Below are 14655 nucleotides of genomic sequence, written 5' to 3' on the forward strand. Positions count from 1 at the left end.
CAATGCAGAGGTTATTATATTGGCTTCAAATATGCAAGGCATGCACATTTTTCTATTTCATGACATTAAAGATTGAATATCGGAATATAATATTTATCATGAATCAAACACTTGAATTTTGAAAGTGTGATTTGTGTGTGTCACCTGTGGGTTTATAATAGTCAGATAGGCCTATACAATAAAACAATAAATAAAGTGCAACAACCACTTCACAAAATGTGACAACAACTCATATTCAAGTCAAACCATGTCTATGAGCTTTGCCATAAACTAAGTTTCCAAATAATAGACCAAAACTAGAGCTAGTTAGCCTCGTGGATTTGCTATTTTTTGTGATACGCCCAAGCATCTACTTTCAACTGGCTCTATGACAAACATGGATTATCTTTGATGTTATAACATGATGCTTCGACTTCAACACATTTCACAGATATTATTAAAACGTTTCTGACTGGGTAGTTAAGATAGCGAGCAGCTAGCTGGATTAGCCGACTGGTTGTTAGCTGCAATGTAGCGAATCCAGAGGGCTGTGTTGTGTATAAAACGATAAGAAGTTCATGCTTATTACTTCAGATTAATAGGTAGTTTGCTAGTTGGCTGGTTGCTTTATAAGCGGATCCCTGTGTAGTTAGAAAAACTAGCTAATCCAGGCGCAACTAGACGCAAGCTAATCCTGAATCACAACAAGAGGCTGTAAATACAGTTAGCATTCTCTGTATTTGGGTTGGAAATCACCAGAATGGTAATTTTGGGAAATGAAGGACTACTGCACAGATACGTGATATGTTGCTGTGACTCAAGGCAGTATTTACTAAGGGCAGTAAATATCAAGAACATCATTGTCTCTGTTGGAGGCCTATATGTACTTTATTAAGGAGCAACAGTTGCTCTGCGTCACTAAATAATAAAATAACAAAGGAACACGACGATTACAACCCGAGAGCTTTGTCCCTTCAACTCCACAAGCATGCTGATTACATTCCATCGCTGCTATTCATAGCCCTCCCTCAGCATTATAAACACATCTCAGTGGACACCTGGCTCTCTGCCGGCTCTGGGTATGTTAGCCTTCAGAAATAAGTAAGCCGGCAGGTCAACGTCTATGGAGCCAGGGGACGGAAAAGCACATCACACGGCTGGAAAAGCAACCGAATGTCAACTCAGATAAGAGGAATGGTGTCTTTTGTTCACTCGTGGAGTTTCGGGTACAATCGCAACTGTTTTCAGAGGGGCCTGCCAGTCGCGTCACGTACTGGAAGCTTTTTTTAAAAACGTACCCCCGCCTGAAAACAGCCTCGGTGCCACGAGCGGAGACGACCCCCCCCCGGGGGAAACAGTGAAGAATAACGCCTTTCACTAACTGGGCTCTGCTTTCGCAGTCGAGCAGCCAATTTGGATTCATGCCGGATTAAATCGCTCGCGGGAACAAAGACAAATGGGCTATTTATATGGGGGGGGGGGGGGTACTTGAGTCGAAAAGTCAAATCCTTGAAGTTCTCTGTGTTGTTCTTCTTAATAGGTTAGAACCAACCTGTCAGAGCGTGTTCACTGTACCTCATGAAGATGAACCGCGTCAGAGTTTATGTTGACCACAGAAGATCAGCTGGAGGAGCAGAGGCCTCCCAGATGGACCCGGGGCCTCTCTAAATAAATCTACTGAACACGTTGGGCTGATGGAGGTCCCCGTCCTGATGGATGCATCCAGCCTTTGGATAAAGAACTTTACTCACGATGACACACTTCGGCCTGGGCTTCGGACGCTGTCAGCTGTTGAAGTATTTCCACATTATTTCCCTCTAACTCATGATTGGAAAGAGGAGGGTGGCGCAGTAAAATAATCTATCCCTCAAAAACATAAAAGCGTGATGGCAAAACCTCTGATAAGAAGATCTGTGGAGGCAGAGAAGAACAGAGCGGCTGATACTGCAAAAAGGTTTTTAATCCAACTGACCGTTGCGTATGTGCAGGAGGAACAATTTATACATAAATAGGCAATAGTTATAAATATCAGCTTTGGCTGGTACAAAAATGTTTTAAAAAAAGAACATATTGTACATTATCTAAAAGTGCCACATTTTTTTGTTTTACAGCATCGGCTCTTGTTGGATCGTCCGCAGAGTCCAATTTGCACGCTGCACTGCACATTGAGTAAGTGTAACAGTAAGTGTCTGATAAGGGGGGGGGGGGGTTGGCATTTGCACGACGGTGGACTAGATGTGGATTGGTAGTTGCTGGGCGTCTCCTCCACTCTCACAGTCACTTAGCCCACAGGCCTCGTCGGGATCGATCCCCCTCGGGTGGAGCTCGGGGTGGAGCACTCATCCAACAACTACGCTCCAGTTCTCTTGCAGTTTCATTGGCAGACAATTAAAAGACTAAAATAAACACAGACAAATAAAACGACTCATTTATTTATGTGAGACGTGTCGCTCAGCGAGCTGCTCCTCCGAACGCGGCGTCACGTGACCTCTACACCCTTTTTATGAAGCTTCTGGGGAGTTCCGCTTAAGAATATATATAAATATATCTATTTATATATAAACATATTTATATAAATATTTATTTATATATATATTTTTATATAAATAACTATTTATATTTATATATAAATGTATATATATAAATATATATTTTGTTCACAACAAATATCGACGACACTCGTATATCTCCTATGGACACACACACACACACACGTGTGACAGCAGATCCCTCACTCATTTGGTCCCTGAAAATCAGCTAAAACATTTTTTTTAATTGTGGACGATGTGCAGAATGTTCAGTGGATACAAAAAGGGAAGGGGGGGGGGTTCAGGTGACTCCCCTCTAATTTGAAACTTTCATTTTCTGCTGGGGAATTAGGATAGAAGACATGTCGAAACACATTCATCCTTCTCAAAAAATCCACAAACGTCTTCCAGGCCGCCACGTCATGTCTGTGCAGTGTTGCCCTCTGGTGGCTGAGCTGGTACTGACGGTGAGCTGCGCCCATTCCACATCACTCACACATTATTACTGTTTTCCCTTCTTGACATCGATGGAGGGAGACGGCGATGATGAATAAAGCGAGAGCGTGAGCAGCCGGACTCCTCGCATTCACCTCAAATAAAACCCAGTGCATCTTTCTGTTCAGAAGTCAAACTAATGCATCAACACAATGAACCGCTTTGAGCACGTTCTTCTTCTGGTGTCCTGTGAGCGTCACTGGGAGCGCTGCTCAAAACAAGGCATCATTCATTTCGGTGCAATATGCAAAGTCAAACTTAAGGAACACGAGTCGACAACCGACGCAGAGAGAAAAGAGAGGAAGCCATCGGAAGAAATGGCCGCCTTGAGCAGCAGAATCCGTCCGACCTTTGAGGGAGGGCTCTTCATCACGGAGCGGCTGGACTCCAACGTCATCGCAGGGAGCAGGACGCACAACAGGTCGTCTGGAAACGGGACTTTCGAGCAGCAAGCCCCTCCCCCTTTTCATCTTTCTTGAAAACCTGAATGAGAGGAAGCTGATGTCGAGGGCTCGCCCAGGCCGACTCGGAGCACGCCGCCGCTTATTCTCCTGAAAGCCGAGCGGTCGCTTCGCCTCTCAGACACGTCCGGGTGTCCGAGAGCGAGACACCGAAGCAGAAACAAACAGAGTCGAGCTGGAAGCAGCAGCCGCTTAGCTTAGCACAACCACTTGAATGTTGGGTACCACCGAGTACCGAGTCATGTTAAATCGGTGCCTTGGCGCCCGAGAGCGCGATCTGAGAGAGTATATGAAGCAGTGCTATGTTTCTACAACTGAAATGACATGAGTCAGCACAAAGAGAGTAAAGTCAGAAACACACATCAATATATTTCAGGCCGAGCAAAGCGGCGACGCTGGTTTTTTCCCCTCTCAGCCACGTCCACTGATTCCCCACCAAGTGAGTCTCAAACATTTACAGAGGGATAAACTCAAAGCTGCGTCTCGGACGCCTTTCAGGAGAAGGAATGATCGGCGTGGAGACCCCGAGGTGAGGCCGAGACCCCCAGGTGAGGCCGACGTTCAGCGCTGAAGGAACACGGCGTCCTCTGTTGTCCCCTCCCCGATCGCCACTCGGTGCTCATTGCTTTTGTCTGAAGGAGATCGTCGTGTCAGATCGCCGCTTGTTTTTTTGTTTTTGTTGTCCTGTTTTAAAAAAGGGGTGCGCTCTCCTCCCCCCGACCCAAAGGTCAGCGGCCATAGAAAAGGCATCTGGACGTCCCAGAGAAGGCTGTTGGCACGAAGAAGTGATGCAACTCTGGAAACACCCGGGGGAAACAACAACAACAATAACAACAACATCGCTTTCAAGTCCAGGAGAAGGGAAAAGGGGTCCAGAGCATTTCCTGCCTCTTCTTCCACCCGGGAACCAAAAGGTCTCTGGGTCGGCCTCCGTCCGGCTCGCTCCTCGGTGCCGCAGCTCGTCCGGCGGGTGGAGTTGTTTCCCCTCCTGGCCTCACAGAGTGGCGAGGACGCGTGAGAAGGAGATGATGACGGAGAGGCAGGTCTGGCCCACGCCCAACAACAGGGCCTCCAGCGGCGCCATGTCCTTCCCCGCCACGCGGTACACCCCCGCCACCGCCGCGCCTGAGGGAGGAGAAGAAGAACATGCAGGTCGTAAGCAAAGAGGCCGAAGGCCACACACACACACACACACACAGACACACACACAGACACACACACACACTGGGTTGTTCCTGTCGGTGTTCTTATGTCTGGGCTGTTTTTCTTCTTAAACTAGTGGCCTGGTTGGAAAAAGGTGATGTCAGGATTTAGTCGTATTTAAATGCAAATGTTGTCCAAAAATCTCATCCTGTGTCTTTATTTGATGAATTATTTATCCCTTTAAGGGTTGATATCCCATCCCTCGTGGAGCCTGAGGGCCGCGGGCCCACCGTCAGCAGTCTGCTCTCCCTGATTGCTACACATTAATAATAAAAGCACGCTTCTATTTTTGGGGTGGAGGGGGGGGGGGCATCTTGCATCTGCGGCGATGGAGACGGTGATTCGTTCAGCTGGGCTCGGACGGGTCCAGGCCCGCTGTGATCACACTACAGCGAGTGGAAGGAAATAAAAGGCGAGGCGAGGCTGAAGTCTGGAGCGTGTTCAGATAAACAAATACAAACAAAAAGGGGACCGGAACGCCTTCTTTATGAACTCTGTATTCATTTATTTTAGTTTGGTTTCGTCGTTCTACATGATACTTTTGGGACTTTCACTGGCACAGAACCATAATCTTATTATTTACTTTGAAGCTCCGCGTTCATGAGGCCACATGAGATGGGGATTATTACACTGTTATTACACTGTTATTACACTATGGTGTGACCAACCGAAATCTGGCATGAAGAGTCCGATCGTACCTTTGTTTACTTTCGACACACATTTTAGACAAAGTGTGCAGGTTTTTGGAAACTTTGACTCCTTTAGTGAAACGCTCTCTCAGCTGAGGAGTCCATCGCTTCACTGGACGACACTCACCATCAGCACCATGCAGGGGTCCTTTAGAGAGACGGGGGGGGGGGGGTATGTTTAGAGCAGCCCAAATATCCTGACTCACACCCTTAGTTAGGTTCAAGGTCCAATTACGGCTGCGTCCTACATTTCCCACGATGCACTTGGATGTCATCTTGTTGGCAGACCTTCACACTGAGCTTTGAAAAGCTGCAGGGCCCCTTCAAGGCCCCCCCGTCGTTTCAGTTTGCATCACCATGGAGCGGTGCATTAACGGGAATTCGTGAAATGACTGCGACTCGCAGGTCGCTTTTGCAAAAAAGGCGTGTGTAATAAAAGTGTGACTTACTGGTGATGACGCCTCCGGAGAGGGAGGCCAGGAAACCGGCGCTGACCAGCACCACGGTGATGAGGCGGCCCCTCTTGTGGCGCTGCAGCATCACCAACATGAGCATCGCCGCCGCCCCGTGGAGGAAGAGCGAGGAGAAGAGGCACCACAGGAACACCCAGTACCACATCTCTGAACGGGGGGGAGGGGGGGGGGGACAAATCAGGTACAGGTGAGACCGACTAAAGCGTCCACACTTTCACGAATGCTGAAACTAAGTTCATTCCTCCACTCCTGTCCTCAGAAGGCGAAATTTATTGCCTCCGCATCGCAGCTAACGATGCTAACGGCGCAAGAAACAGCCAAGGAGTCGACATAACTCCACTCGACTATAATCTTTACAGAGCTAATTGTTTTTTTTAAGCTTTATATAATTGCTCTGAATGTACAACATAAACCTTAAAGTGCTTCACGGTTCACTCCGACTTCACGAGCTGTGAAGATGAGTCAATCGGCAACTATTTTGTAAGTCACTTTTTTTCACGCTAAAATGCCGACATTTGCTGGTGGAAGGGAGAGTGTAATAAAAGGTGATGTGCCTTTGCATTATGGGTAATATAGGCTCCAGCGCTGGCAGAGCGCACGAGGAACTAGAAGTCACGGTATCTCAGCTTGGAGGTTGACCGTCTTCCTCGACTCCGTCTCCAGGGACAATAAGAGCGACGCCGCTCCTTTAAGGGGAGATGGTGTGAAAACGATTCACATGACCGTGACGAATGGGGAACGCGTGTTCCAGCCGAGATAAGGAAGGATGCAGAATGTCCTCGTCATGCTAATTCATAGATGTGAATCCCGCTACACGGGAAGTGCTGAAGTTTGACAGATTCATCCACAATCGGGACGCGCGGACACTCGTCCGTCTGCAGGGTCCGGCAGTGAATCGTGATCACGTGATCATGTGATCGAGCGTTATGTCGCTGCGCTGCCTCGATAATGGATTTCATCATAAATGCACGACGTCTTTGTGGAAGCGTGACCAAAAGGTCGACCCTCTTATCTTTCTCTCTTACTTTACAAAAAGAGCTCCGGGGCTTTGAACCGCCGGCGAGATTATTCTAGAATTTTAAAAAAAAGTGTGGTGGGGCAAAGAGGACGGAGTTCAGAAGACGGGGGGCGACAACGGGAAGCATTGTTGTCCTCGATTCTATGAGTTCAGTCTGTCTCCAGCCCAGAGGGGAGCTCTTCAGCACATCCACCGAGCGAGCGAGAGAGAGAGAGAGAGAGAGAGACATGCGAGACGGCGCCGTGACACAACGGTTCTTTGTCCCGCTGCGTCGCTGCCGTCTCTCTCCGTAACCGTCGGCCTCGAGCAAGAGGGGAGGATGGGTAGGAGGGACGGAGGGATGCGAGGAGTCAGCGGCCCCGTAAATCATTTTAAAATATGAAAGAAAAAGGGGAGGCGTCCCACGTGACGACATATGAGCCGTTAGCGGCACCAATGAGAGACGTCCTCTCTAAACTTCTCTGATGTTTAAATAACAAGAGGTCAAATATTTTACAAAAAAATGATTGTCTTTCCTCCCCGAATAATCACATCCCCCTTATCGATGCAGCCAGTGGCTCTGTGGGGGCCTCGTCCACTAGATGTTGGGGGTCACGAGACAAGACCAAGCCCTGATACTTTTCATTATTTCGGTACATTTTGCCAGTCTGACTTTAGCACTTCAACCACTGAATGCAGGACTCCTCCTTGTAAAGAAGTAAGACCACGTTAAGGGATTGACAGCGTGGAACGTGGCTCCGCCCCCTTTAGGTAGACACGTGGGGCTCGTCCTGGGCTAACGGAAAACACAGGGGCCCTTGCATCGTGGTGAATTCCTGTAATGCTACACGCTGGCCCTTTAAATAAGGGATCTGAACCTATGGTGGGCCTCTGCTGGCCACACCCACCCGACAGGGAAGAGCCGAGAGGTCTTTGGTGGTCCAACCAGTGAGAGTCCTTCAAACCAGCATTCAAACGACGTGTCGAAGGGTGTCTGTGGCCTCACTTGATGAATCCCGTGCACAACGTCATGTGATCAAGATCCAAATTGACAACGAGAGAGAGAGGAGGAGGAGGAGGAGGAGGAGGAGGAGGAGGAGGAAATGTTTTGGTGGACACGGCTCGTTATTCACTCCAGCTGACAAGGTCATTTGTGGGCTGACACTTTAACAAGCGCCGGGAGCCCGAGCCCATCATTTAGTTCCAGGGGACAGGTGGCCACCGCTCCGAGGCTGCACCTCCGGGCGGAGGGAGGAGGTGCAGCGTCACGGTCAGAGGAGCCAATAACTTCTGCTCATCCTCCAGGACGAGGCACCGCACCGCAGCTTTAGAGCCACATGTCAACAGTGGAGCATTACACATAAAATCATCATAATAATAATAAAGCCAGGGGATCATGTATATATATATATATATATATACATTTATTTATTTTAAATTTATTTTTATTTAGCGATATCCACTACGGTGTTTTGTTTATTTTACTTTTTAAAATATCTTTTCTGTACTTAAGTTAGTTTTCCCTATGAAAAGCCCTTTGCAGCTTTGTTTTAGGGTGCTGCTACATAAATAAGGTTTTTATTATTATTAATATTATTATAATTTCCTGTTTTGGTTTGATGATAAACCAAATGTATTTACGTAACTTGGGAATCTCCTGCAGACCCTAAATGTACACGTGTCATCGCATGTTTTTAATAGTTAAACAATAAGGGTGCAGCGGAACAAGCTGTGAACTCAGTTTGCCTAAATCACAAGAAAACAATTGTTTACAGTCTTCTATACATTAAAATAAGTTAAAAGAATACCATTAGGGAAAAAAGTATATTTGAAAGGTTCTCTATTTGTCATTCACAGAAGCAAAATTGCATCAAAGCCCCGTAAGGTTTCCCCCTCGGGTAAACACAGGCAGACATGGTGAGCGCTGTTAGCGCTGTGAACACCGTTGGCTGCCAGCAGGGGGCTCAGCCAGCGTCATGTTATTGAACTATTTAGCACCTTCGAAGCCTAAAAACATGGAACCAAAAACTCTACGAGCTCGTTATCCACCGAGCCAACCGACTCTTTAAAGCCGAGCCTGGAACAACACGACGCTTCGCAGATGACGGTATTGTTTTTCTGCAGATCGTGACTCAAACTATGTTCCTCTTTTTGTCATTACTTTTGGTTTGCTGAAGTGAAACTGCAGCCGGCACACAGGATGTCAGCTGCATGTCGTAAGACTGTGAGGCTTTTGACCGCGTGAGCGCCTCTTACTCAGAGAGAACATGTCAATGTGTGTTACCTGTTGTTCCTGTGTACATGCGGCCCTGTTGTTCCTGTGTGCATGCGGCCCTGTTGTTCCTGTGTGCATGCGGCCCTGTTGTTCCTGTGTACATGCGGCCCTGTTGTTCCTGTGTGCATGCGGCCCTGTTGTTCCTGTGTACATGCGGCCCTGTTGTTCCTGTGTGCATGCGGCCCTGTTGTTCCTGTGTGCATGTGGCCCTGTTGTTCCTGTGTGCATGCGGCCCTGTTGTTCATGTGCATGTGGCCCTGTTGTTCCTGTGCATGCGCCCTGTTGTTCCTGTGTGCATGCGGCCCTGTTGTTCCTGTGTGCATGCGGCCCTGTTGTTCCTGTGTACATGGCCCTGTTGTTCCTGTGTACATGCCCTGTTGTTCCTGTGTACATGCGGCCCTGTTGTTCCTGTGTGCATGCGGCCCTGTTGTTCCTGTGTGCATGCGGCCCTGTTGTTCCTGTGTGCATGCGGCCCTGTTGTTCCTGTGTGCATGCGGCCCTGTTGTTCCTGTGTGCATGCGGCCCTGTTGTTCATGTGTGCATGCGGCCCTGTTGTTCCTGTGTGCATGCGGCCCTGTTGTTCCTGTGTGCATGCGCCCTGTTGTTCTGTGTGCGTGCGGCCCTGTTGTTCCTGTGTGCATGCGGCCCTGTTGTTCCTGTGTGCATGCGGCCCTGTTGTTCATGTGTGCATGCGGCCCTGTTGTTCCTGTGTGCATGCGGCCCTGTTGTTCCTGTGTGCATGCGGCCCTGTTGTTCATGTGTGCATGCGGCCCTGTTGTTCCTGTGTGCATGCGGCCCTGTTGTTCCTGTGTGCATGCGGCCCTGTTGTTCCTGTGTGCATGCGGCCCTGTTGTTCCTGTGTGCATGCGGCCCTGTTGTTCCTGTGTGCATGCGGCCCTGTTGTTCCTGTGTGCATGCGGCCCTGTTGTTCCTGTGTGCATGCGGCCCTGTTGTTCCTGTGTGCATGCGGCCCTGTTGTTCCTGTGTACATGCGGCCCTGTTGTTCATGTGTGCATGCGGCCCTGTTGTTCCTGTGTACATGCGGCCCTGTTGTTCATGTGTGCATGCGGCCCTGTTGTTCCTGTGTGCATGCGGCCCTGTTGTTCATGTGTGCATGCGGCCCTGTTGTTCCTGTGTACATGCGGCCCTGTTGTTCCTGTGTACATGCGGCCCTGTTGTTCCTGTGTGCATGCGGCCCTGTTGTTCCTGTGTACATGCGGCCCTGTTGTTCATGTGTGCATGCGGCCCTGTTGTTCCTGTGTACATGCGGCCCTGTTGTTCCTGTGTACATGCGGCCCTGTTGTTCCTGTGTGCATGCGGCCCTGTTGTTCCTGTGTACATGCGGCCCTGTTGTTCCTGTGTGCATGCGGCCCTGTTGTTCCTGTGTACATGTGGCCCTGTTGTTCATGTGTACATGCGGCCCTGTTGTTCCTGTGTGCATGCAGCCCTGTTGTTCCTGTGTACATGCGGCCCTGTTGTTCATGTGTGCATGCGGCCCTGTTGTTCATGTGTGCATGCGGCCCTGTTGTTCCTGTGTGCATGCGGCCCTGTTGTTCCTGTGTGCATGCGGCCCTGTTGTTCATGTGTGCATGCGGCCCTGTTGTTCCTGTGTGCATGCGGCCCTGTTGTTCCTGTGTACATGCGGCCCTGTTGTTCCTGTGTACATGCGGCCCTGTTGTTCCTGTGTGCATGCGGCCCTGTTGTTCCTGTGTACATGCGGCCCTGTTGTTCCTGTGTACATGCGGCCCTGTTGTTCCTGTGTACATGCGGCCCTGTTGTTCATGTGTGCATGCGGCCCTGTTGTTCCTGTGTGCATGCGGCCCTGTTGTTCCTGTGTACATGCGGCCCTGTTGTTCCTGTGTGCATGCGGCCCTGTTGTTCCTGTGTACATGCGGCCCTGTTGTTCCTGTGTGCATGCGCCCTGTTGTTCCTGTGTACATGCGGCCCTGTTGTTCCTGTGTACATGCGGCCCTGTTGTTCATGTGTACATGCGGCCCTGTTGTTCATGTGTGCATGCGGCCCTGTTGTTCCTGTGTACATGCGGCCCTGTTGTTCCTGTGTACATGCGGCCCTGTTGTTCCTGTGTGCATGTGGCCCTGTTGTTCCTGTGTACATGCGGCCCTGTTGTTCCTGTGTACATGCGGCCCTGTTGTTCCTGTGTACATGCGGCCCTGTTGTTCCTGTGTACATGCGGCCCTGTTGTTCCTGTGTACATGCGGCCCTGTTGTTCATGTGTGCATGCGGCCCTGTTGTTCCTGTGTACATGCGGCCCTGTTGTTCCTGTGTGCATGCGGCCCTGTTGTTCCTGTGTGCATGCGGCCCTGTTGTTCCTGTGTACATGCGGCCCTGTTGTTCCTGTGTACATGCGGCCCTGTTGTTCCTGTGCATGTGGCCCTGTTGTTCCTGTGTACATGCGCCCTGTTGTTCCTGTGTACATGCGGCCCTGTTGTTCCTGTGTACATGCGGCCCTGTTGTTCCTGTGTGCATGCGGCCCTGTTGTTCCTGTGTACATGCGGCCCTGTTGTTCCTGTGTACATGCGGCCCTGTTGTTCATGTGTACATGCGGCCCTGTTGTTCCTGTGTACATGCGGCCCTGTTGTTCATGTGTACATGCGGCCCTGTTGTTCCTGTGTACATGCGGCCCTGTTGTTCCTGTGTACATGCGGCCCTGTTGTTCCTGTGTACATGCGGCCCTGTTGTTCCTGTGTACATGCGGCCCTGTTGTTCCTGTGTACATGCGGCCCTGTTGTTCCTGTGTACATGCGGCCCTGTTGTTCCTGTGTACATGCGGCCCTGTTGTTCCTGTGTACATGCGGCCCTGTTGTTCCTGTGTACATGCGGCCCTGTTGTTCCTGTGTACATGCGGCCCTGTTGTTCATGTGTACATGCGGCCCTGTTGTTCATGTGTGCATGCGGCCCTGTTGTTCCTATGTGCATGCAACCCTGTTGTTCCTGTGTACATGCGGCCCTGTTGTTCATATGTACATGCGGCCCTGTTGTTCATGTGTGCATGCGGCCCTGTTGTTCCTATGTGCATGCAACCCTGTTGTTCCTGTGTACATGCGACCCTGTTGTTCCTGTGTACATGCGACCCTGTTGTTCCTGTGTGCATGCGGCCCTGTTGTTCATATGTGCATGCGGCCCTGTTGTTCATGTGTGCATGCAGCCCTGTTGTTCCTATGTGCATGCAACCCTGTTGTTCCTGTGTACATGCGACCCTGTTGTTCCTGTGTGCACGCGGCCCTGTTGTTCATATGTGCATGCGGCCCTGTTGTTCATGTGTGCATGCAGCCCTTTGTTCCTCTTACTCTCATGCATGCGTTGAGCAGGGACAACATCATCATGTTGTTCTCGCAACGGGAAGTTGGGCTCGCCTGCAGAGGAAGAGATAAAATGCCCACACGGCTTTTCCTGCTCGTCTTTTTTTTTTATTATTTCGCATTGAAAATGCGAAGGTTGCGTTTTTTGATCGCGCCCGTGTATTTTATTTATATTTGTATTATTCGCAAAACTCAGAGGAAAGTATTGAACCGAATCGCTTGAAATCCTGGTGGGATGATTGTTTATTATCCATTGAAAATGCCAGTTGATTATGTTTTGATCGATCGGGTTATTTAAGGTCATGAACAGGTCAAAATCTTTCGCAGAACTCAAAAAGTATTGAACCGAATCGCATGAAATTTGGTGGGATGATTGTTTATTATCCGGGGACCAGTTGATTAGATTTTGGGATCGATCGGGTCAAAGGTCATGAACAGGTCAAAATCTTTCGCAGAACTCAAAAAGTATTGAACCGAATCGCATGAAATTTGGTGGGATGATTGTTTATTATCCGGGGACCAGTTGATTAGATTTTGGGATCGATCGGGTCAAAGGTCAAGGTCAAAGGTCATGAACAGGTCATAATGTTCTTGAATCGCATGAAATTTGGTGGGATGATTGGTTATTATCCGGGGACCATTTGATTAGATTTTGGGATCAATCGGGTCAAAGGTCAAGGTCAAGGTCATGGAAAGGTCAAACTCTTTTTTTTACCATAGCACGATACGTTAATGTCCAATTGGCATGCAACTAATGCCAAAATGTTCATAATTCAATGCCCAATCTTGTGATATGCGAAGGTATGCGCTGTACCGAGTGCCCATTCTAGTTATTATTATTAGATCGTCTTCCTTGGAGCTCCTCAAAAAGAGAAAGGTCACCTTTGCCCAAGGTAGAGGAATACGAAAGGTCAAACATATGAAATGAAAGTACATAGGATGAGAAAATCAGCTTGCAGGTGTTTTTCATTGTTTGACAGGCGTAAAGAAAGCAGCCGTTCTCGACCCCTCCAGCTCCATCAGCTCCATCAGCTCCACCACGGAGCTCCAACCACATATTCACATGCGTATTAATACACAAGCGTGAATGCGTCGGGGCTGGAGTCTGGACCATCAGACCAGGGCCCAGACAGATTGCCCCGATATAGAGCTTAGGACCAGGCCTCTAATTGCCCCATGATAACCGGACCGCAGACAAAGGGCGGTGGAGGAGGAGGAGGAGGACACTTCATTTACTACACACCCGGAGAGGTGCATTCAAGCAGGGGGAGATTAATTAGCGCATATTGTGATAACTGTCGTGACGTCCACTGACTCCGCACGTGCGTGGAAAGAGGAGTGGCATCCCCCCCCCCCCCCCCTGTCTCCCCGCTGAGCACGAGAGGTGCAACAACATCCCACATGTACGTGCATTCGCCTTTATAAATGGACGCGCTATTTTAATAAACTACACACTACACACGTGCACGCGGCGGTCGCGAGGACGGCGGCATACATGAAAGCGTGCAGAGAATAGCACCGCCGCGCGCTCCGCATACCTGTGAAGTGCTGCAGTGTGGTGCCGTGCACCCAGAGGCTCAGCACCTGCTGCACCGACAGGTTGACGGAGTAGTCCCGCTCCGTGCTCATGGTTCCTCCGCCGCCGCCCGGGTTCGCCCCCCTCTTAACGAACGGCTGTGCTCGGAGGAGCCCGGGGGGGCATGCGGGCTGTGGGGCGGCTCTCCCGGGCGCGGCTCGCCTCTACCGGTGCCTCTGCTTCGGCTTGACATCCGTCTGGGGGCCGCTGGCTGGTCACTTCGTCCTCGGCGGCGGCTGCGCGGAGGCCATCACGGGGATGGCGGCGGGAGCGCAGACGGGCAGACGGGCGCGCGCGGCCGGCTCGTCCTACGTCGGCTGGCCGGCTACAGAACCCTTAAAGGGCCAGCCGCCTCGTGGAGGGGGGGGGGGGGGGGGTCGCCGTGCACGTTGGACAGAGAAACATTACGTACGACGTCACATCATAAAGAGACATTATATGCTATATCAGGCACGTGCACAGACATTTTGGGGGGCAGGTGCTCAAACCAAAAAAAAGGGCACCCATTGGCAAAATGATTTTTCTATTGATCACTGTAACTTGAAGTGAGCAAGTAATTGGTTGTTACGAAACACCTGAAACACATTGTGTCATGAGAAGACATGAGAGCTGAAGACATGAGCGCCGCGGAGCATGTCGAGGCGAAATTCTCACAAGAA

General features: G+C 50.0%; 1 protein-coding gene across 1 annotated transcript; it reads right to left on the reverse strand.

Moving 5' to 3' along the window:
• Positions 1–1921: 1921 nt before the first annotated feature.
• On the reverse strand, positions 1922–14281 carry tmem170b (transmembrane protein 170B). The gene is made up of 3 exons (XM_056414530.1): positions 13959–14281; positions 5805–5975; positions 1922–4588 (listed from the first exon to the last, which is right to left on the reverse strand). Exons 1-3 carry the CDS (start codon positions 14047–14049, stop codon positions 4458–4460), a joined length of 393 nt encoding a protein of 130 aa, XP_056270505.1. The 5' UTR covers positions 14050–14281; the 3' UTR covers positions 1922–4457.
• Between the last annotated feature and the right edge of the window lie 374 nt (positions 14282–14655).

The sequence above is a fragment of the Pseudoliparis swirei genome, chromosome 1 (genome assembly GCF_029220125.1).
Source record: "Pseudoliparis swirei isolate HS2019 ecotype Mariana Trench chromosome 1, NWPU_hadal_v1, whole genome shotgun sequence".
Classification (NCBI taxonomy): Eukaryota; Metazoa; Chordata; class Actinopteri; order Perciformes; family Liparidae; genus Pseudoliparis; species Pseudoliparis swirei.